This window comes from Phascolarctos cinereus, unplaced genomic scaffold (genome assembly GCF_003287225.1).
Source record: "Phascolarctos cinereus isolate Bilbo 61053 unplaced genomic scaffold, phaCin_HiC Scaffold_1;HRSCAF=81, whole genome shotgun sequence".
NCBI lineage: Eukaryota > Metazoa > Chordata > Mammalia > Diprotodontia > Phascolarctidae > Phascolarctos > Phascolarctos cinereus.
The window spans coordinates 105,821,261-105,846,005 of record NW_027555514.1 but is presented as its reverse complement, the minus strand read 5'-3'; the positions used below and the strand labels follow the sequence as shown (position 1 = coordinate 105,846,005).

At 41.7% G+C, this 24,745-nt stretch overlaps 1 protein-coding gene across 2 annotated transcripts in view; it reads right to left on the bottom strand.

The window, feature by feature from the left end:
• Positions 1–15,702: 15,702 nt before the first annotated feature.
• The window catches only part of CREB3L2 (cAMP responsive element binding protein 3 like 2), a 163,875-nt gene continuing 154,832 nt past the window's right edge, over positions 15,703–24,745 (bottom strand). For both annotated transcript variants that reach the window (XM_020998061.2, XM_020998060.2), the window contains exons 9-12: positions 23,376–23,475; positions 22,945–23,071; positions 20,664–20,898; positions 15,703–18,946 (exon numbers count right to left, since the gene is read on the bottom strand). In XM_020998061.2, the coding sequence (XP_020853720.1) occupies positions 18,871–18,946; positions 20,664–20,898; positions 22,945–23,071; positions 23,376–23,475 (538 nt within the window). In that variant the 3' untranslated portion in view covers positions 15,703–18,870. The remainder of the gene's footprint in view (positions 18,947–20,663; positions 20,899–22,944; positions 23,072–23,375; positions 23,476–24,745) is intronic.

The window sequence follows — 24,745 nt, the reverse complement described above, 5'->3', positions numbered from 1 at the left end:
TCTTCCCCATTCTGCCTCCACAGGGGAGGTAGCAGTAGTCATATCCTGGGGGCATTTCCCCCTCCTTTCCCAGCTTGGAAACCTTGTAGCATCCCAGACCATACCTCATTTTTCCAGCAGCTGCACCTCATATGAGCCTACTTCCCCACATCTTCCCACCTGGACGTCTTTTTGTCCCAGGTGCAGAAATTGCTAGTGATTGTTCTGGTCCATTATATTCTCAGCTTTAAATGATTTCCTAGTGTCCTGAGGTACAGGCTCAACATCTTTTGCTTCATATATAAAAACATAAGTAGAAAAGGTTTCATCACACATGTCAGAGCAGATATCCCCTTCAGGGGTTTGGGGAGGGTCAGAGCAGGACAGGTGTTTGGGGAAGTGGAGACCATTGTCTCATCATTTATTCCAGGCACTGACCTTATACTTAGGGCACAGCTGGGCAGCCAGCAGTACAGTAAGTGCTAAATAAATCCTCGTTGTCAGTCAGTTGATTGATTGATAATAGACCAGTCAGCGGCTTAAACACTTCAGGTCCGGTGGTTATATGGTCAGGCTTCCTGCAGAAACCAGGGGGAAGGATACAAGTACGGACCAACAGCTTATCCTCCCGTGATAATGGCAATAGCGTCCATCCAGGCAGTACCTGTCTTCTAAAAAGGTTTTATTGATAAGTCACTTTTACTTTCATCAGGGTGGGGCAACTCAAATTCTGAGTTAACATCCTGGCTGTGATACTTAATATGTGAGTGATTTGGGGCCAGTCGCTTAATGGTGCCGGGTATCCGTTCTTCACCTGAAAACATGAGGGGGCTGAACTAGATAGCTTTCGAGGCCACATCCGGCACCCAGCAACCACTTTGAAGCTCTCCAGGCCCCTCCTTTGTAACAAAGAAAGCAGTTAAGGAAAGCAAATATGTCAAACATGTCTCACATATGATTTTCTATACCCATGAAGCTGCTGGGTGGTACAATGAAAAGAGGACTGGCCCTGGAGTCAGAAAGATCTAAGTTCAAATCTAGCCTTGGACACTTACTAGCTGTAAAATTGAGATGATAATAGTACCTACCTCCCATTATTGTGACGATCAAATTAGATAATGCAGTTATCCCTTCCACATAAGCAGGTTAGGGGTATGGCACCCTGCAATCTGGAAAATCCACATAAAATTTTTTTGGCCCTCCCTTTGTACCAGAGAAGAAGTCTAAATTGCTATGGTATCAAAATATAAAATATATTAATACTATATAATACTATGTATATTATGCATTTCTGAGTTTCTAAACTTTTTCTGTGTCATCTACTGGCCATCACATGTAGTCTGCAGCTTCCACAAAACTCCCCAAACATCCCCATTTAATTTCTTATACTGACCCACAATATATGGAAACTGTGATGGGGAAAGTTGCAATGTGGAAGGGGTAACTATAATTCTAAAGCACTTAGTACAGGGCAGCTAGGTAGAGCAATGGATGGAGTGCCAGGACTGCAATGAGAAAGACTCATATTCCCAAGTTCAAATCTGATCTCAGACACTTACTCTGTGTGCCCCTGGGAAAGTTACTTAACCCTGTTTGCCTCAGTTTCCTCATCTGTAAAATGAGCCAGGAAGGAAATCACAAACCACTCTAGTATCTTTGCCAAGAAAATCCCAAATGGAGTCAAGAAGAGTCAGACGGGACTGAAAAACAACAACTTAGTGTAGTGCTGGCACATAGTAAATGCTACATTATTATGATTGCTATTATTATTATTATTAACCATAGTCTTCCATTTCTCTACTGAGAAAAAGGAAATAGACTTCATCATCAGTTCTTTGGCATCGAGATTAATCATTGTTAGTCTAGATTCTGATGCCTTTTTAAACTTGTTTTCCTTTACATTATTTAGGATGTAGTGAATATTGTTTCCTTTGTACACTTTCTTTGCCCGGTGACACTCTTCACAAAGTAATTTACCAACAGATGGTATGAAGTATGGTTAAATCTGCTGGAATAACTAAGCTGGTGCTTATGGTATATTAGCCGTGTTCACAACATTGAAAGGGGCCAAGCTTTGGCTTGGGCTCAGTATCACTCTCACCCCTCAAGTGATCACATCTTCTGATAACGACATTTATATTAAGGTACTGGTATTTTAAAAGAAATCTGAAGAGGAAGCGAGTGATGCTTCACCTAAGGAAGGAAGGGGTATAGGACTGAAAATTGGAAGGGGGAGTAGAGGCAGTGCAACACTGTGGAAAGAGTCCTGTTGTCTGGACTCAGAGGACTTGTATTTGAATTCCAGTTGTGCTACTTTCTTGAGCAAGTCACCTCACTACTCTGGGCCTCAGTTTCCTCATCTGAAAATGAGAGGGGTTGGATGAGATGGCCACTAAGGGCTCTAAATCTCAACTCTAAATCAGTGACCTTAGTGTTCAGAGTCCCAAGTCCTTCATTTTACAGATGAGGCAACTGACACCCAAGAGAACTGAAGTGATTTTATGCAAAAGTCAGAAATGTGATAAGTAGAGTTGGGGTTAAATTTCAGGTCCTCTGACTCCAAATACAGTATTCATTCCCTTACACTTCATTTTCTGACATAGGATCATGAGATCTAGAGCTACTGGAAGGTACCTTAGGAATCATTTAATCTACGCCCTCATTTTACAGATGAGGAAACTGAGTCACAAAGAGGTTGTGACTTGGCTGAGATGACACAGTAAGTGACAAAGCCAAAATTTGGACTCAGGTCCCATGAGTCCAAGTGCAGTGCTCATTCCATGACTAATGGTGGAATTTCAGACCCTGTTGTTGATGTGAGAGGAATATATTTTGAAGGGAAGGAGTATTCAGTCACACCAATCACACCATTCCACTCACGTATGCCTAGCCTGAGAAGATAACATTCAAGAGATGATTTTTTTTTTGGCCTGGATTGGGTAACTTCTCCTTTCCTCTCTCCTTCTTCCCTCAAAATGGGGACGGCATATCCAAATGTCCAAACTACCAGGAAATGAGGATGTAGGACACATGGACAAGGTAAAGGAGACCATGAAAAGTACTCCTAAAGCTCTTCCACATGGGGTCAGGGGGAGAGTGGAGTAGAGAGAGGAAACAGCACAGAATTTTTTAAAAAGCAGCATCAGCAAGGTAGGGAGGAAGAAGATTGGGGAAGGAGAAGGAGGTAACAGCCTGGGTCCTCTGACTGCAAATTCAATTTTCTTCCAATTTTGTTCTGGCCAAGAATCTCAAAACCGTGTCCTATGAGGGACACTCAGAGGAACTGAGGAGATACCACTTGAAGAGAAGACTCAGGAAGGATATTACCACTGATTTCAAAAACTTAGAAGTGACATCACAAGAAAAGTGGTAAGACAACCACAGAGAACAGAGGTACAATGAACAGGTGGCAGCTGCAGGAAGGAAGATTTGGATTTAATATATCAGAGAATCTTATGGCAATTGGGGATGTCTAAAAATGGAATGGGCTCTCCTGTAAGGTGGTGAGCTGCTCATCACTGGAAGTGTTTGGGTAGATACTGAAAGACCACCTACCTGTCAGGGATGTTCTAAAGGAGACTCCTGCATGGGGTGTGTAAGATGACCTCTAACATTCCTTCCGACTTTCCTAATCAATCATGTTGTGTTTCTAAGAGGCAGAGCCTTGTACCATGCCTGGTACAGATTATCAGAAATGGGCCTGCCTTTTCCTCCCATCTTCCTTCCCTACTCTCATCTCCCACCAGGCCGTAGGAAACATCATGAAATTTTTAAACGGTCATGCTTTCAGGCGAATCACAGCTTTGATGAGCATCTATATGCAGTCATGTTGTTATCACTCAGTCATTTTTCAGTCATGTTCAACCCTTTGTGACTCCATCGGGGTTTTCTCAGCAAAGATACTGGAGTGGTTTACCATTTCCTTCTCCAGCTCATTTTACAGTTGAGGAAACATGCAAACAGGGTTAAGTGACTTGCCCAGGGTCACACAGCTAGTAAGTGTCTGAGGCCAGATTGAACTCAGGAAGAGGAGTGTTTCTGATTCCAGGCCCAGAGCTCCATCCACTGCACCACCTAGCTCCCCATACCAAGTCACAGGATCATATATTTGGAGTTGGAAGGGATCTCAGATATCATCTATCCCACCTCTCTCATTTTATAAATGATAAAGTTTAAGGGGCTTACCCAGTATTCATAGCTGATAAGTAGCAGAGCCAGGATTTAAACCCAAGACTCTTTCCACTATGTTCACTGCCTTTCTGCTCCTGTGAAGGAATTTGACACAGGGACACAAGGAACAGAATAGGAATTCAGCGAAAGATCAACTAAGCTATAAGATGAGAGGATGAATTTTGGTGAACTGAACCCCTGGTACCTGTTTAGTTACACCTCTGGTAAGTAGAATAATCAGAGGATGGTGATGCACTCTGTGATCCCTACCATACTCCTCCTTCCCTCTCAGCAGTTCTGGTCACCAAACACATGGTATCACCAGGTTTAATGTCTGCTGTTGAGTGGACTGTTAAGCAGTGAAGACTTCTAGGACCTACCTTCTGCCAAATTATGAAGTAAGGTTTGTTTTTGAATCCCCTAGTGTCCCATTTCTCTGTCACTTCTTACATTTTTCTCCTCTATCAGAACCTACTCTCTGAAAATTTTCTATTGTAAATATTTTAAACTATTGTATTACTTCTTCCAAAGATTTTTTTCCTCTCTATCTCTCATGAAAAGTTAAAGAAATATCTGCAAATTGGGGGGTGGAAGATATTTGGGAATAGCAGGAAACTTCTACTTACCCTGAAATCTCACCTGAACTTGAACATCCTAGAAGTAGCAATGTAAAACCTTTCAGCAGAGAAGGTTTGTTTCTTGAACCCATAGTCCCACAATAACATTGATACGTGTCATCCTCTATTATATTCATCAGGAAACTGAATTTATGCCTCCTAGCTTCTCTGGCTTCCTTCAAGACTCAGTTCAAATTCCACCTCCAGTGCCACACAGTGCTTTCCTTCTGATAAAACCATCCATTTATACTATGTATGTCATGTATGTACATAGTCATTTTCATGTTGACTCCCCCATTGGAATGTAAGTTCCTCGAAGGACAAGAACTATTTTGGGCTTTCTTGGTATTCCCAGTGCCTAACACATCGCCCGACTTGTAAAGGGAACTTAATAAACGTTTGCTGACTTACGGACTGTCTAGTCCTGGATATAGCAGAGGACGTTAGCTCAGATCATTTTGGAAGAACCACTTTTGAAATTCTTTGCCTTAAGAAACATGAAACATTTTGAAACAGCTGCCTTGAAGAACACCACAGGAGCCTCTTGGCAGTTTTCATGGCATTCCACAAAGACTATTTTTGTCTTACTGCCTAAAAGCAACAGCAGAGTGAGGGGGGAGACTCACACGTGGACTTCTCATGGGGACAGATATCTCCTGTAAAGTAGTCAGCCGTCAACTCTTCAGGAAATAGAGAATCTGAACGGGATTTTTTTCCTCCTGGTATTTTTTTTAAAGAAGAAAAATAACCAAGTTGGATCATTTGTCGAGATATTGTAGAGGGTGGTCACAGCCTTGGTTGGAGTTGAATGATCTGGCCTTTTAACTTTAAGATTCTATGACTGTACTCAGATTCTCATCAATCAATTGCATTACCATGTGCATCTTGGGTGTATTAATCAAATCATCCTCTTAGACAAACTACTTGCTTCATTGCCTGGGTATGTCAAAGTTAAGATAGTCATCCTACCTCGAAAGGAGAAAGAGCCAATCTGTGTGGCCTATGTTTTCTGTGTTTAAACCTGATTTTTTTCTTTGTATCCAAGGATAGAATCTTCTGTGTTCCAGATGCTATAACCTTTAGATGACTAGCTGGGTTATCATTAGGTCATGGAGTCATTCCAAGGTACTTTTAATGACCAAAGACTAGCAAAGACATAACTGCTTGACTAGATTAATCTTGGTTGAAGATTTAAATTTCAATATAAATAGCAAACATTTAAATTCCAGTAAGATGAAACCTGATGTTTCATCATATTGTGAAGGTGACCCAGAGCTAGCCAATGCTATGCAGATAATCTAGTCCAACTCCCTCTTTTTTTTTTTTTTTGGTGAGGCAATCGGGGTTAAGTGACTTACTCAGGGTCACACAGCTAGTAAGTGTCGAGTGTCTGAGATCAGATTTGAACTCAAGTCTTCCTGACTCCAACGCTGAAGATCTGTCCACTATGCTACCTAGCTGCCCCGCAACTCTCTAATTTTGCAGATGAGGAAACTAAGTCCCAGAGCAGTCAAGAGATTTGTTGAGGTCACACAGGAAATTAGTGGTAGAGCTAAAACAAGAGAGGTACAGTGGGAAGCATGCTGGCTTCCTAAAGGCTCAGGATTATAAACCTAGCCCTGATGATTACTACCTGGATAATCTAAGGCAAGTTATTTAACCTCCCTGGTCTTTGTTTCCTCATCTGTAAAATGATGATGATGGCCTGGGAGGCATCTTCTAGCTCTAAGTCTCGGATTCTATGAACTATAAACTCTTAACTTCTAGTCCCGAGATCTTTACACGACACCATGACACCATGCTGCCTCCTTGGATCTGCGGCTTTTATTTTCAGGAACTGATACAAGTTCTTCTCCTGGTGTAATGGATGAGGCATCAACTGTCCTCTTTGACTCTGGAAAACCCATTTAATCTCTCTGCAAATATTAATTTTTTACCTAGGTGATAATGACATTGTATATGGAATGAGATGCTCTTTCATGTGGCCCTGAAAAAGTCCTTTCCCCAATCTGGGCCATTATCTCCTCTTCTGTAAAATAAAAGGATTGGATTGGATTAGAGATGCTTAATATTTTTTTTTTGCATCAAAGACCCCTTTGGCAGTCTAATGAAGTTTACTGGTTCCAATTATATTGAAGTTTGGTTTTTCAAATATTAGATATTTGAAGGTTAAAGGTTAAAAACCCCTAGATTACTTGATTTCTAGGGTACCTTCAAACTTTCGATCCTACGAACCTATTTTCCCATCCCTGACACACAGGATTCCCATTGGTCTGGGAACAACAATGAATTAACATTTCATTGGTTTAGAGACTATTCTCAAAGCAGTGATTGAAGCCACACCCTCCTTACCATTCTACTGAGATATCAGTCTCGTCTGGAGAAGGGAAGTGCAGGAAGAAGTGACAAAAACTCCTCCAAAAACAGAAAAGAAAAAAGGAAATACTAAGAGTCATCCCAGTGGAGAGAGCTCCTTATAGAGAAACAGGGAAAGAGGATGACTGAGTAGCCCAGAGAAGGAAAAGCACAGTGGTTAAAGTGACCTCCACAGTCAAATTTGTGGAAGGCATCATGACTGTCTGCACACCGAGAAACAAATCACTTTCATTTCCCAGGGACCTGCCTTGTTCCACCTGCCCTGCTGAATTCCTCACCAGCAGAGTCAGCCTTAATGCAAAAGACTTCTCTTTTTTTCGGATAACCCTGCATCTTCCATCTCAGCTCAAGCCAACAAAGAGTTAAATGAAGTTTCAGCTCTCTTTCTGTATAGAAGACATTGACATTGACACCCAGGACTGCAACAGGAATAAATATTAAATTGTATGAGTGTGTTGACCTTTATCAACAATTTCATCAGAATTTCTGGAGCATGAAACTATGCTCTGTACACTCCACAACTGCTCATATGAAGGATTGTTCCTTCCTGAATTGAGCATCAGCTTTGAGCATCTAAAGGCAGAGGAAATGTAAAATCCAATCCAGAGTGAAATAATATGTTGGGGGTCAGGAGGAACACTGAATTTGGAGTTAGAAGACCTGGGCTAAGTTTCCAGTTTTGCTTTTTTAATAATTGTGCATCTTTGGGCAAGTCCCTTTCACTTTCTGAGTCCAGTTCTTCATCTATTAAATGAGAGAGTACATGATCTCTAAGACTTCTTTCAACTTGAAATCCTATGATCCTATAGAAAGAACCTAGTTAGAAATCCATTACAGGAGATGACTAAACTAGCAGCCAGCTTGCATAAATTGCTTGGATCATACTAATATTTTCTTCCCATGACTGAATAAAATAAAATTCTATTTCTCAAAACCCCTCAGACAGAGATTCAGACTTATAACATGCCAATCGCTGGTTTTAGTCTCCTTTTGCAGTTCAGTGGCCAAGAGAATCAGGTAAAAATTATTGGGTCCTCTCAAAGAAACTCAGACAAACTGCTTTTGGTAAGCTAGAAAAGAGGATTGAAAAACCTGGGCAGCATTTTTGCTTTTTTAGTGAAAAATATTTCTTTGGAAGAAATGGAGAAGAGAAGCATTTTTTAGTTTTCCCTTCATCTAGCCACAGGCATCCCACAATTCACTTATGCTTCTATTTACCTAACTTTAATAACCCCTTGACTCTCCCACAAAATAATTCATTATGATGGGACACATGATAAAGGGTCACCGCTAGGACATGAGCACTATAGCTTTGCAATCCATCACAAAGAAAAAAGGGCCACTGATATCATAAACTTAAGAGACATAGAAAATTATGCACCATAAAAATGCTCATAGTTATACTGGGCATTTTCAAAAGGGTCACTCACAATTTACCAAGGCGTAACCAGTTGCAACCTTCCCAGTCTGGTTATGCCATCAAAAAAAGGTGTTCTGATTCATTCTACCTCTCAAAATAGACCATTGTGGAGCAGTGACAATACTGAAAGTGTGAGGAAGTGGTATATAAAGTGCACACAATGAGATCAGCTAGAATGTCCCAAACGCAGAGCCAAGACTTGTCTCTGGCCCTGTGGGTCCCATGTTCTAGCTCTGGCTTGCCTCAGGAGAGGTCCAGTCCTGGGCTGAGGAGAACAGTAGTAACAAAAGTATGAATGCAGATAAGCTGAAACCTTTGGCTGGAGTTGTCCAAGCTCAAACATTACTCATAGTAACCCTTCAAAAACATAATGGGGAGGGGCAGGAAGGTGGCACATTTCACAAGGACCTGAGTTCAAATCTGACTTCAGATAGTTACTAGCCATGTGACCCTGGGCAAGTCACTTAACCCCAATTGCCTCCAAAAAAACATAAGTACAATGAAGGGGAAAAAATCATATCTGGAGTAGATAGTATAATCCATGGAATTGATCTATCAACTACAGGTTCCATTACAGGTGAGATTCTATTTAGGTCCATGGGTCTAAAGCTGGAAGGGACCTCTGGTCCAACCCTCATTTTACATATAGGCAACTGAGGCCCAGAGGAAGAGGATAAACAACTGCCCTAAGGTCATCATCCAGCTAGTATCTGCAAGAGATGGGATTTGAACCCAAATGTCCTGACTCCAGACCCACTCTCTTTGCATTTCATACACTGAGGACCTAGCAATGAAAGCAGTTCACATTTATATGTAAAGAGGTGGCACTGTGAATAGGGGTCTGATATCAGGAATGCCTGTGTTAAAATCCAGCCTAAGACACCTACTAGTTCCTGGACAAGTTCTCTTTTTACTTCAGTTTCCTCAACTGTAAAATAGGGATAAATAATAGCACCTCCTTCACTGGATTGCTGCAATGATCAAATAAGATATTTGGTAAGCATTTAGCACAGTGCCTGGCACACAGAAGGCGCTTAATAAACACTTCTTCCTTACTTCCTTGAATATCCAGTTTCCTAATGTAAAATGATTATACAGTTTACAATTTAATCATAAAAACTCAGCACCTCATCATTTTTCAGCTACCAATGCTGGATTTACCCTCAAAAAGCAAGAACATGAAGAAGGCTCCCTATCTAAAGATAATCATGCCAAGAGACAAAAAACATCATCTCTATGTTTTATGCCCCTCCCCCAGTGAAGACTCCAAACAACAGCTTCCTGAAACTTCTGACACTCTCACACGACATGAAGGCCAAAGAGGAGTTCCACCTTGGGATAAGTCTGGTCTCCTATGTACCAGTGGTTAGAACAGAGCACTCATTTAGCTAGCCACTCAGTCAACAAGCATTTATTAAAGACTTACAAAGCTATGGGAAGCTCATCGGCCACACCCTGGTAAACTATCTAGGAAAAGGGGTTCAACCAGGTTGACAGGAAGTGACAGACCTCAAACCCCCCAGTGAATTAGGGGCATGTCTACCCCAAGCACAGGAAAACTTCTCCCTAGCAGAAAGGGTAGATGAGAACAATTAGTTCCAGTGGCCATGAGGGTGGCTGAAGCAGGGGCTATGGAATGCTTGGCCCTTGGTTAGTTATCGAAGGTGCCAAGGTTTTTCTACTGTATCCTGAGCCATCACCAGTTGTCTTGACTTTTGTCCTATCGCTGGACTTCAGTGACTAGAAGAGAGAGTAAGGCTGATGACTTTGCTCAACTGTGCCTCACTTAAATCCAATTCACAAGCAAGTCATCACCTGTGATGTCAATGGTCCTCTTTGAAAATGAAGGAATAACAACCACAGCATTAAAGACTCACTATGTGCCAGGCACTGTGCTCACTGCTGGGGATACAAAAAAAGGCAAAAGACCATCCCTGCCCTCAAGGAGCTTACAGTCTAATAGCGGAGACAATAGGAAAATGACTGTGTACATACAAGATATTTATAGGATAAATTCGAGATAATCAACAGAAGGATGGGACTAGCATTGAGGGAGAATGAAAAAGGTTTCTTATAGGAGATGACATTTTAACTAGGACTTGAAGGAGTGCAAGGAATCCAAGGAGTATTGCATGAAGAGGGAGAGAATTGCAGGCTTGGGGGGACAGCGAGTGACAATACACAGAATTAGGAGTTGGAGCATTTTGTTCAAGGAACAGCAAGGAGGCCAATATCACTGGATCACAGAATACTTGGAGGTGAGAAAGGTATACTTACTAGAAAGGTAGGAGGAGCCAGGTTATAAAGGGCTTTTAATGCCTGTATATTGTATATTTTATTCTGGAGGTGATAGGGAGCCACCAAATGGGGGATGGATGGGAAGAATGTCATATAGGAACTGCACTTTAGGAAGATGATTTCTGATAGCTGAGGGGAGGATAAACTGGAATGAGGAGAGATTTAAGGCAGGGAAATCAACTAAAAACTTATTGCAATGGTCCAGACATTAGGTGATAAAAGCCTGTACCAAAATGATGCCAATGTCAGAGAAAAGAAGGGAACATATATAAGAAGAGGTAATGTTATGACTTGGCAACAAATTGGACATGGAGGATGAGAAAGAGTGAGGAACTCAGAATGACATCTAGGTTTCAAGCCTGGGTGACTTGAAGAATAGTGGCACCATCAGTAGTAATAGGGAAATTAGGAAAATGAGAATTTTGGGGAAAAGACACCGAGTTCAGTTTTGAACATGTAGGGTTTAAGATATCTATAGGACATCTGGTTCCAAGATGTCCAAAAAGCAGTTGGAAATGTGAGACTAGAGGTCAGAAGAGAGGTTAGGTCTATTTAAGTAGATTGTAAGAATCATCTTGAATCCATGGGAGCTGATGAGACTACCAATTGAAATAGTATAGAGGGAGAAGGGAAGAGGGCCCAGGACAAATTTCTGGTGGATACTCAACACTAGGATGTGCCTAGAGAAAAATCCAGCAAAGTAGGAATAGTAAGATAGATAAGAAGAAAACCATGATGCAGTAGTGCCACAGAAACTAAAAAAGAAGAGAGTATAAAGGAGAAGAGGGCTGTTAATGATGTCACAGGATGCAGAGAAGTCAAGAAGAGGGAAGACTGAGAAAAGGCCATTAGATTTGGCAATTAAGAGATCATTAGTTAACTTTGGAGAAAGCAGTTTTGGTTGAATGATAGAGTTCACAGCCAGACTATAGAGAGGGAAGAAGAAAGGAAATGGAGGCACTAACTGTAGATGGATGACCTTCTCGAAGACGTTAGCCACAAAAAGAAGCGCTATTAGACAATAGCTAGCAGGGATGGATGGATCAAGTAAGGGCTTTTTGAGAATGGGGAGGGAAATGGGCCATGTTTTTAGGCAATAGAAAGCGGCCAGTAGACAGGGAGAAGGCAAGTAAGATCATGAATGATGAAAGAGATAATATCTGGAGAAAATCAATTGGAATGGGATCACTTGTGCAGGTAGAAGAGTTTTCCTTGGCAAACATCAAGGGGTGAAGGAGATAGTTGCAGAAGACAGTTGAATGACATGAAATGAGGAGAAGGGGAGAAGAGCAAGCTCTCAGCAAATGGCCTCAATTTTTCAGTGAAATATGAAACAAGGTTCTCAACTGAGAGAAAGAGCTATGGAAGGTTTGAGGAGGGATTAAAAAGTTGGGAAAAGCTTCTATAAGGAGTGAGATAGTGAGTTAATTAGGGAAGTGTAAAAAGGATTGCCCAGTGAGGGACAGCTTGAAATCATGTAACAAATTTGTAGTGAATCCAATCAGTAGAGTTTCACAATGTTTTTCAGCTTCATTGAGCAGCAAATGAATAGAAGCAAAGGCAGTGAGGGATGGTGGGAGTTATCCAAGGCTGAGGGCTGGCAGGGCAAGGTCAACTAGAGAATAAAGGGGCAAAGGACTTGAGAGAAGACAGTGTAGAGTTGAAGTAGCTCACTGAAGGGTCAAGGTAGAAAAGGAAAGAGTGTGTAGCCAGTGCAGAGGTCATGGTCTGGGGAAAACTAAGAGATCAACTATGGAGGTCATGGTGAAGACAAAGAACAGAATTTGGGGGTACAAGGCAAAGGGAGAAGTGGAATGATAACAGATTGTCATCAGATAAGAATAAACATGGAAGTGGCATATTAGTGAGTGATGGCAAGGTCAAGGAGGTGATCTTCTGTGTGTGTAGCTGAGGTGTGATGGAGGCTAAAGGAAATGAATAAGTTGAGGAACTGAAAGATTAGGATGCTTGAGGGAGTATCAATAAATATGTTGAAGTACTCTAGTAAAAAGACAGGAGTTTGGGAGGAGAGTAAGACTATGAACCAGGCCTCTGAACTCATTGATGAAAAGGGGGAAATACTTCGGAGTTCTGTAGACAACAGCTACAATTTTGATTAGATGGTAGATGGGGATTGAGTGAACTTTAAAGGAGGAAAGATTACTGAGTGATGGCAGCAGAGAGCTTGGAAATGCAACTCCTTCACCTTGAACAGTGAGTCACCATGTCTCAATAAGACCCAGAAGATGGAAGAAATGGGAAAAAAAAAAAGATGTAAGATGAAAGCAAGCTTGTTACCTATACAGCAAGCATTCTAGTGAGCAGAGTGGAAGGGATTGATAACTTTAGATGGAGCTATTAGGTTGAAGGGGATGGGACTAAAGGATCAGAGTGGGCAGTAGGATATGGAGAATGGGGTTTTAATGATGACAACTGGGGTTTGGAATCATTGGGATTGGAAGGATGACCTGGTCGGGTTTTTTAATCATTGAGGAATGAGTTCAGGTAGGTTAACATCACTAGGGTTTTGGCCTCAGGGTGGAGTCATCTCAGGACTCAGGTAGGTGACCAGTTGTGGGGGGAGGATGCAATAGAATGGCATTTCTATTTCAATATCCCCACTTAGTGGCTATGCCAGGCCGTCAATAGAGGAAGTATCTACCAATAGAGGGAAAGGTCAGTTTTTGAGTTTGGCCCCTAAATGATCGACCTTATCTGGCAATGAGAAAAATACTGTGGTAAGGCCAGGACACTCAATCTTGTCCTGCCTTTTTAATTTTCTTAACAATTGGGCATTCAACAGGGAGCTTTCTTGATGGAAATAGCCCCTCTCTTCCCTTAATTTCCCTGCTACAAGCTCATTTTCAAGAAACCATTTTAGAAATAACTTGAACTCATGAGTACAAACAAAACAAAAAATATATTAATAATAATAATAAATCACTTCCTTAAACTGTTTTTTAAGTCATTTCAGAAAAATGACATGAAACCAGGCAGGTCCTGATCTGTCAGGGCCAGGGCAAATCCAGGCAAGTTTTTGCCTTGAAAGACAGAAAGGGGTTTGTGTGAAGCCGGGAGATGGGAGTTACCAGGTCGCCTTGTATTTTGAGGCCAGGTAGTTCTTAGGTTAAGGAGATATTTGTTCATGTTCCCTGTTCCTTAGAAGCTTATTCAAACCTAGTCTTCAAAAAATGTAGAAATAGGCAGGCTGTTTTTGGCATCCTCCCATTTCCCATTGTAGTGCCTCTTTCCCCACTCCTGGAATCTCTTCCCTTAGGTACCCATCTTATTCACAACTCACTGAAAAATTAATGCCCCTAAAGTCAGGCACCAAGTGATGAATTAAGGGTGTGCATAATAAATCATGGAAACATCTACTAAGGTTTGGAGCACCCGAACCAACATAGTACCAAATCTTTTTAACTACTAAAGAGACTATCTTACATGGGTTATCCTTCCCAGGCACTTATTTATTTGAATAAAAGGACTCTTGGAGATGAGTTCTCAGGACTTACTTTCACACATCATGATATGTGGATAGAGATGATACTGGAGGCAGCCAGATTCGCATACCTGCCTGAGCTCACACATTAGAAAGCTACCCATTCCTTCCCCCCGCCCCACCCGCAACACACACATTAGGCCAGACCTAAAGTCCATGGACTCTTCCTCAGACCGAGAGGATGTTGCCACTCCCATTCAGCACCATGCTGTTTTTCGTTGTTCAGTTACGTTCAATTCTTCACGATCCCCATCTGTAATTTTCTTGGCAAAGATACCAGAATGGTTTGCCATTTCCTCCTCCAGCTCATTTTATAGATGAAGAAACTGAGGTAAACAGGGTTAAGTGATTTGCCCACAGTGAACGTATGAAGCCAGATTTGAACTCATTAAGATGCCTTCCTGATTCCAAGCCCTGTGCTCTATCCACTGTACCACCTAGCCTGGTGCCATATCTTATACAAAAACTCTCATTTCACCAGGTTTTTGCTGTACAGTAAAGGTGTCCCTGCTGGGTGTCTGAATTGATCCTTGGGTGCTTGGCCTAAGGAAACTGGAGGGCAGAGATGAAGTAGAGAAATAGCTGGATTCTAGTAAAAAGAGACTTGGGCAGCAAAATGCAGGGGCAGAATGAAACAACCTCAGTGCAGAGACTCTGTGGGAACAAAGGATTAATTCACAACCATCTACCAGAATTTAAGTTAAACAGACTAGGGAGGGGGGTAGGTTGGGTTGGAAAGGGGTGGCAAGGGAATACTGTATGCATAACTAGGGGGGAAAGCTTCAGATATGATTGCCAAAGATTTCTGTAATTCTTCACTTTGAAAGGAAAAGTAAGTCCCTTACCAATGAAAATGCTTGGCATTAATGAGGAGCTCTCTAATGCCAACAGCAACCAAACCCACAAACATTTCTGGTTTTAGATGGGATCTGGGTGGGGAGGAAAGGTAACAATGTTCTGATGTTAGAGCCCAAAAGGTCCGTGAAAATCTCCTTTAAAAGGGCACTGGTGCCTCTCGTTTATGGTTTCCCTTTCCCAATAAAAAGCAAGAGTGCTCTGAAGAGACTGATTACTGGGAAATGGGAACGATTTCTCTAAAAACCACTCCAGCTCTGTGGAAGGGGGTTGGGGGTGCAGACTGGGTGGGACAGGGTAGATAGAAGGGGTGGTTATGTTACAGAGAGGCTTCAATGATAAAAAGACTGACTGGTAACAGCCTCAAGAATTACAGCATGACATCCTATCACTCACAAGTGTAGCCAAAGGGGGTGGGGGAGAAAAACAAAACAAAACTTATCTACATGCCGAAAACATGATTGAAGCTAGCACATGCCATATGCTTGATTTCCACAAATACAGTTTTATTTATTTATTTTATGGCTCCTCTAATATCCTGATTCATCAACACTTAAGCTCCCTAGACTCCAACTCCTGCCAATACTTGGGAGCTGCCGAAATCATCAGGGCAAAGCAGGCATCTTGGACATGGACTACACTACAGGAAATTAACATAAATCAAACCCACTGGTGGTTGTGGATGAAGCCAATGACCAGGCAGAATTTACACATCCATTCTTCCTGGTCTGGTCATTTTGCATCTGCTATGATGAAGCCCATGGTGCCCCTTAATAGAATGCTTGTTAAGCTACTTAATAATAATAACAATAACAACAACAACAATAATAATAGCTTACATTTACAACATTATACTTAAAGGTTTATAAAGCGCTTTACATACATTATCTCATTTGATCCTCACAACAACCCTGTGAGGTAGGCAGTGCAGGAATTTTACAGATGAGGAAACAGAGGTTTAAAGAAATTGAGGAACTTGTCATTATCACACATCTATTAAGTGACAGAGCCTAGACTTGTACATCAGTCTTCAGTCTCTAAGCCAAGGGCTCTTTTCTAGATATCGCTGGGTAGCAGGCCACTGGAAGGCACCCAGAAGCAGATCTACCCTCAAAGCATGTTCCATTGGCAAGAACAATGCCACACTATTTACTGCTGGCGAGACTGTTCTCTGGCTTTCCCATCACTGGGAAATGATCACATCCATCACTGATAATGAAGGAAAAGGGTGTGGTGGAGTCAAAGCAGAGGACAGGGGAAATCCTTAAAGCCAATCTTCACTGAAAATCTGCTTCCTTTTGCACAAAGTAATGAGTCTTGCACTATTAGTCACAACTAGTCATCACTGACATCCAAGATGGAGCAGGAACGACAGAGATCATTGCACTGAGTTGTCCTCTCACTTCATTCCTTCAAATATGAGAATCTCTCATTTAAAAATAATTTTTTAATTATTTTATTTAAAAATACTTTTGAAATCACTCGAGCCTCACCTTGTTTAACTCCATCACCCACCTGAGCAGTATGGCATAGTGAATATTAGACCAGGAGCCAGGAAACATAGGTTCTAAACCCAGCTCTGCCATGTGAGGCTCTGTTAGTTTACTTTGCCTCAGTTTCTTCATCTGTAAAAAATGGGGGTTGATGATTTCTAATATCACTCCCAAGCTCTGAAATTGCATGTGTTCAATTAAAATTCAAAGAGGAGAGAAAATCAGAAACGGCCTTTCTTCTCTCCTCTCCCCCAAACTCCTACCAATACTACCCAGGGCCCAGAGAGATGGTTTTTAAGGACCTGTTCTGGCCTAACAATCTATGATTCCATGATCTAGGATCAAACATCTGGCATGAGAATAGAAAGCAGGAACTTAGGGCATATGCAATAGAGTAGGGACAGAGGAAAAACACCTGTGATCCCCAAATGGACCAGAGCAGACAAAACAGAATCCATTTACAAGATAAGATAGGGAATGTTAATGATGCCAAATCCTGTTACCTGTTATTGGATTGGGGGCCCATGGATCATTTTGAGAATCCCTTTTAGCAGCAATAAACAGAATGGACAGATGGGACAAAAGAAGCAGAGAAAGACAGGTTATAGATGTAAATACAAAATGAAAACATTTTTCCTGCAAAAAATATTTTACAAGCTAGGAAAAAAAATGAGAGCTTGCTACATTGTACAATTAAAAAGGCAATTTCCACTGCCTATTCATATGAGAAGGGGCAGAATTTTTTTTTCTTTTATAAAAAGTTTTATTTTAAATCATAAAAAAATAAAGGCACAAAGGTCAATTAAGTCAGGTCTCTTTGGATGAGTAGGGGCAGAGTAGTTAAAGGCTCCCAAGAAAAAAACAAACAAACAAATAAGCATGTAGGTGCCAAAGTTATCTGCCCTGCCAGGACAAGGAAACTCAAAGTATTCTTTGTAATACAGGTAGGGTCAATGGCGCAGAAAGCCCAAGAAAAGTTAAAGGCAAAGGTCCAGAGAGGCAATGGTCAGGAGTCCCTGATTCCAGGGATGGGACGCTAGACTTCCCTCATAAACAAACAGGGAAGGAGCCCAGTTCCTGGGCCACAGGAGCCCAAATGAGTCTACCTAGAGAGAAGGCAGAGTTTGGTGTTCTGTGTCTGGAAGTTATATGCCTAAGGGGCTACTCTTGACCTGTAATTTTCTTACAGGCTTAAGGTTTAAAAAAAAAAGAAAGAAAGAGAAGAAAAAAAAATGAAACTAGGGCTGGGAAGTGGGGGTAGGAGGAAGGGTGGGGAAGGGGTAGGATTCAGAACCTCCCACACCCTCTCAATGCCAAAGCTCAATTCAAGCCTCTGGCTAAGATGAGGGGGGAGACATCTAATCTCTTCAGTTTGGCTGCCAGAGGGAAGCCTCAGAAAGCTAATAAATACTATTTACAACAAGGAGAAGTTTGGGAGGTAGAACTCTGGGTATGTGCATAGAGGGGAAAAGGGGGAGGAAGAAACTACAAGCAACAAGAAGAGACAAGGAGGTCTGGAGTAGGAAAGCCTCATCCCCTCAGGTAGCATACCTTTAGTCTTGAGAAGAGGATGGTGGCAATGGGGAACTCAAATGGTGAAAACATAAAGAGAGTAGTTGGAAAGATGAATGCTGATGTGTTTTCCTGACAGTTTTCTTAAGAATTGTAGAGGCTTCACCCTGGTGACCTCAACGATCTCTCACCCACCCACTCACCCACTCCAAGGCTAAACACCTGGACAAGCCCGACAGGTAGAAGTCAGCCACTTCCCATAAAGAGACTTCTGGGGTTCTCTTTGATGAGACTGGGCACCCTACTCAAAGAGACTCATCTTTTCCTCTCACACTGGTCTCGCCACAACGTTGAGGGCTAGGGTACAACTTCTTGGCACGATTGTTAGAAAGAGGCCTGTGATCTACTCCCTGACCCTAATGCTAAAGTAATTTTCTGTGGCATGGAGGGAAACACAAGGAAGGAAAAAAGGAATGGCATTTGAGAAGGAGATCAAGATCCCTCAGTAGATAGCTGAAGTCCCAGCCTCTCTTCTCAGCCCCAACTAATGTTCTACAGTGCTTTGCTTAACGTTGAGTGGGTTCGGTTTAATGAGAAAGGTAATGGGAGTGAAGGAGGAGGTGAGAAAGGAAGGGGAGATGTAGCTCCTTAAAAAGTAGCATTGACTCTTCTATCAATTTCGATGACTTTGAGTGTTTCATTTGCCTCCAGTTTGGAGCTGACCCTGTAAGGGGAAAAAAATATTAGTCATCACTTAATAACCACGGCTATAATACCCTCCCTTGCCCTCTATTACTCAAAGTTTGGCCATCTAGTTTTTGCCTTGCCAGGCAGGGCAGCATTTGAGTACTGGGCTTAGAGTCAGGAAGACCTAGGTTCAAAGACTATCTCAGAAACTTATTAGTTTTCAACTTCTGTGCCTTAATTTCCTCACCTGTAAAAATGAGGGGGTGGAACTAGATGGCCCCTGTGGTCATTTCTAGGGTCTACTCTAGATCGAGTGCCCAAGGTTACACAACTAATAAGTTTCTGAGGCAGATACACAAATAAATGTACCTGGCTTCAAACCCTTAAGTGAGAAACATTTGGGTGGGAGAGAAGACAGATGGAGGGAGCTAGGTGGAGTACAGTGTTTATGTGGGTGGATGGGACACTAGTGAAGAGTGGGAAAAGCTCAAACCTGGCACTAGCCGTGTGATGTTAGGCATGTCCTTAAATCTCTCTCAGTTGCAATTTTTTCATCCGTAAAATGGGAATAAAATTCCTGCCTTGCTTACTCCACAGGGTTGTTGTGAGGGCCAAATAAATAATGTGCCTACAAAAGTGCTCTGAAATCTATAAATTGGTATGTAGCTAATTTTCGTTATTAAGACAGTGGTGCCCAGGGTCACATGGGTAAAAACTAGTTAGTTTGAACATAGTTTGGACATAGTAGTTTCTCTGACCCCAGAGCTAATGCTCTTTCCACTGTCCTACTCACAATAAACCTGTGGGGTAAGCTAATCAAAGAGCATGGACTTGAGCCCAGTTCTTGCTGACTCCAAAACCAGTGCCTTTTTCCCCACTTTGTAAATATTCTCTCTCCTCTTTCCCTCCACTGTGTGTTTCTCTCTGTTCTCTCTCCCCCTTCTTCTCTCTTTCCTCCCTTCCCCTCTTCCTCCTCCTTTCTCTCTCTCCCTCTCTGACTCTCTCTCTCTCTCATGTTCTCATTCCTCGTTTCATTTCTCCTTCATTCCTCATTTTCTCTATTACTACTATTGCCTAGAATAATGAAAGTTTTCCACGTAGTCGTTTTGGATTGTTATTGTACCTTGTATTAATTGCTTTAAAAACCATCAGCAAGTATAGGGTCCTGGACATTTTTTTAATGAGCAGATGAGTCATATGAAATTAGCAGCATCCATAGTATCCATTTGCTTTCTTCATAGACAGCGAAAAGGTGAATTTCAGCTTAGGCCAAACCAAATTCCAGTGTAATATCATATTAAAAAAAAGTCAACCTTTTGAGGTTTAAAAAAAAAACACCCTAAAACTTCTTAAACTGGAGGTTGACCTATGCTGGGTACGTGGGCAGCTGAGTTCTCCATGTTCCAGCTCCCCACTGTTACTTAAGTAGCTACTAATGTGTAGGGCTTATTGCAGTCCTTGCTCCGATATCCAACTCAGAGCAGCAGCTACAGGCAGCAGAGATCCCTACAGCCCCTTTTTCTGGCATGAAGTGAGCAGGAATGGAGGCTAGGGCCAATTGGCTACTAATGGGTTACGATTGCCCTAGCCTCCATTCCTGCTCAGTGACGCCACAAAAGGGCATCTAGTCTAGTCACTAGACTAAACTCACATGGTCATCAGAGGTCACAAAACTATATCTCCAGCTAGGTTCTAATAGGTAGTCTTGCAAACCCCACAGCAGAGGAAAATAACCATGAGTCCATTGCACTCACCTGTGTTGCCCAAGTTCCAATAGCACTGCCTTCTCTAACCTCGTCTCATTAGATATTCTGAACTGAGCAACGTCAGCCTCTTCAGCCCTGGGTCTTGGCTCCAACCTGGACATTCCAAGGATTGGGGGCCCTCTTTCTCTGTCCTCAGCGTCCCCTCGATCCCCAGGTAACCTTAGGCTCTGAGACTCCTCCAATGGAGGGGGTTCTTCATAGATCAGTAGACTCCGGGATCTCACTAAGGATAGAATAAGCAAACAGAGTCAAGAAATGATCAAGTACACTGTAACCAAGGTCAGTCTCATAATGCAGGCCTCCACAAGCAGCAGAGACCTTTGGTGGCTGAATGCTCTCACCTCTTTCAAATAATATCTACCTCTATTCAAGGCAGACCCTGAAATGCTAAATGTCTGAGAGAGAGAGAGAGCACAGGAACTGAAGCTGGATTTCCATGATTTCCATGTTTTCTACATTTAAAAATGATACCGTACTGAAAGGAACAATACAAAAGCATATCAAACGCAGGGAACTGTCACCCCTACTGCCTTGATATTATACCTCCACCCCCTCAGCTTCCACCTCATCCTTATCTCTGAGGAGCAATATGTAGATGGTGGTGACCAGCTAGGGATTTGGGAAAGCCCAAACCCAGAGAGGACCAGGGCACCTCCATTCTTTACTTCAAAAAGGAAAACAGGGTATAAAGATGACAAGACAGTTAGCATGGCCATCTCCATTCTCCACACTAAGGCTATAAGTCACAGTTCAAGCTTCCATCACTTCTAATTGAATAACAGTATTGCCCTAATGTACATCTGATTTTTCCTGTTAACTTCCCTTACAATCTGCAGCTATATTCCCATGGTTAGTGGGTAGAAGAAGAAGTGGTGGGGATTTCCCAACAGACACTTAAAATGTGCTGCTAAGCTGCCGCTCCTTCCTGTGGTAATCTTGTCATTACGGTACAAGAGCATCACCCTTGCTTGGAACGCTTTTGATCACTTTTAGAACTTAGCAGCACTTTCTCTGAAGTCAAGATCCCCTCCTTGACAATAAATACATTTTTCCTATCCCAGATCTTCTAACCCCACACCTGCAATTAGGAGCATTTTGGTTTTCTCTTTCAATTCTTTTTATGGCTATTAAGATGGCTAATATAGCTCAGTTGGAATATCACATTTTACCAGTAGGTTTCACCACTTAATACTGGGCATTCCTTGATGTAAAAATATTATAATTTTACTTTGAAATAAAAAAATTCATCCTCCTATTTGTATTTTCTTTGTCTTATGCATTTTTTAAAAAAATGCACTGCACCAAGTGATAAATCTTGGTCCTCCAATGTATTCTTAAATTCTGGTCATTCTAGTGTTCACTATATAGTCAGACCAGGAAATTCCTAAAGTCCCAGGCTTTACATTGTACAAAATAAATTTGTTTTTTGTTTTTGTTTTTTGCTTTTTCATTTCGCTAAATTATGTTGCATATATTCAGTTTCTAATTGGAGGAACACCTGTGGGGTATTGGAAGAGGTAAATGAAGTCCCAAAGCTAGGGAGGAACAAGGAACCAGGAAAGTTTGGAAAAATCTATTCCTTTCCTTGGGACTCTCTTCCTTTCAATGTAAAGTGTCTTAAGGTCTGAAATACGAAAATAGAAATTGGAGGGGCAGAAATAAACACTCTTTCTGATGGATTGGGTTAGGTATTTTACTTGGTCCTTGATTAGATACCCAAAATAGATACTAATAATTTTCCCACTCAATAGAAGACCTCATTCTCCAATAGTCCTGTTAGTTCTACTACCTTGCATCTTTGGTCTTCATATAGGATATCCCTTACCTAATGATGCTTCTTCATTTAACCTATATTCCTGTGCCACTGTTCTTTCTCCCTTCTTATCATAAATAACTCTTCTACCTGGTACCTAGTACCTAGCATCTTTGTAGTCTCAGAATCCTACCATGAGTCATAACAGCACCTCAGGTGTTCTTGGACTCAAATTTTAAGAATCTCTTCCTCAGGGGGAAAAAAAAGACCTATTAGCTTCAGGACCCTTGCAGGTGGAGACTCCCCCTCCAAATGTCAAGAAGGACAAAGGTCCCCAGAGGGCCAGAAAATCCATATTACAGCTCAGGAAGGAGAGTTAAGGATCTGTCAAAGGATGCCCTCTCAGGAGAAAAGGAAAAATGGAAAAACAGAAAAGGAAAGAACGAAAATAGTAAAGAAAAAGAGAGAAGAGGAGGAAAGATAATTGATAGGCAGTGGTAGAATACATTCTCTTACCAACAGAGGCTGTGTATGACTCTGGAGTAGAATGTTGGCTTGGAAGCACCATCTTGGTAGCAGAGGGATAGGGCCCATAGCTCTGAGAGAAGCTGCCAAACACAACAGCAAAACACAGCACCACAACCTGGATAAGAAAGAGTTTATGATTATAGGCAGAAATTGCACAGAGCAAATTTTCTGCATGGAGGAGGAAATAAGAGAAACTCCTCTCCTTACAGCTAGAGCTTCATAACAACAAGACTCAAGGTCAAAGATCAGGCAATTAAACACACAGAAATGGTGACAGAAATAGTATGGCTTTCCCACTTCTCTATCCCCTTAGCATTGAGACAATGCACTTGGAGGAAATAAAGACAGAGAGAATTAGATGAGGAAAGATTCTATGACTTTATTTATTTTTCTTAAAGCCTCTACCCCTTGGGACTCACCATGAGACAAGTGCCTGTCTGAGTGCTGGCTGCTTTGCAGGAACGGGAAACCTTGCCCACAACCATAGACTGGAGCCTCTGTAGCTGCTGCAGGAGAGTTCTGGAGGGGTGACATGTGAAAAAAACAACCATGAAAGGAATCTCAGAGATAAGCAGGCTCCCTCCCTGCTGTGCTTCGGGAAACAATTGTTCCCTACGGTTTTGTGCCTGGTTTTCAACAGAAAGTACATAGTGATTCTGGCAAAGAAAAAACCAAAACAACCTTCTTTCCTAAAAAGCAAGATATATAAGAGCTCATGCCTTCCAGCACAGCTGTCACCATTATTGATCATTAGTTCAACAAATATATATTGAGTACTGGGGATATGAATGAAGACCTAGCCCCTGCCAGGCAACAGCTTATCATTTTATAGGTGAGATAAGCGAGGCATGCAAATAACTACAATACTAGGGAATTGTGTATCATAATAATGGTCTAGCAAAACCTCAGCTACCCAGACAGTTTTCTGTAATAGCTTTCCTTTTTGAGACAAAAGAGATGCCCCTAGGCACATGGAAACATGCAAATAACCAAGACAACCCAGAGGAGATACCTGTTGGGACTGGTTTCCATGCAGAAAGACAGACTACAACTGAGGGGCAATATCTATTAAAAAAAAAAAGCCAGTCTTCTCATAGCAAAAGGAAAAAAAGAGAAGATATCGATCAATAGTGGCCGTGAATTTTGGTAGCAAGCAATAGACACTCGGATTGCAAAGAAGAACCATCGAAGAAGCAAGGACCGCTTCCTACATCTCAAAATTTTTCATGTATCTGGGAGTATATTGGGAAACAGCACCTCAGTATTGCACCTGCACCTTAGAAGGCATAAGGTATCTCTACAGTAACTGATTCTATCATCTTTTTTGTACCGTTAGAAAAGGGTCATTTTAGACCCAGAGGCTTACCAGAGGATAATGAAACTATTCTATTGCTAGACAATTATAAAGCCTGCCCCAAGGGAGCTCAGTGAACAACTGGGAATATATTCACCATCTTTCTGCTTCCCTGATCAATGTTATCTTACTAAATCAGCCTATGGACCAGGATGTTGTTCTGAATAAAAGAAGCTATTAAAAAGAAAAGATTTTGTGCAAAAGTTAATCCATCACCCAAGCTCCATACAGGGTTTTCAATCTAACATTAAAGATGCAATTTTAAATGTTGCCAGTTACTGGAATTGTGTTAAAAGTCAAACATTAAAAGGAGGGGCAGTAGAAACTGTGGCCTTGCTGTCCTGTCTTCAAGCTGCCTATCTCCACTATCTGCTGAGGACAAAAAAGTAAGCTTTGGGGTAGCATAGTGCTTTTCACACAGTAGGTATTTAAGAA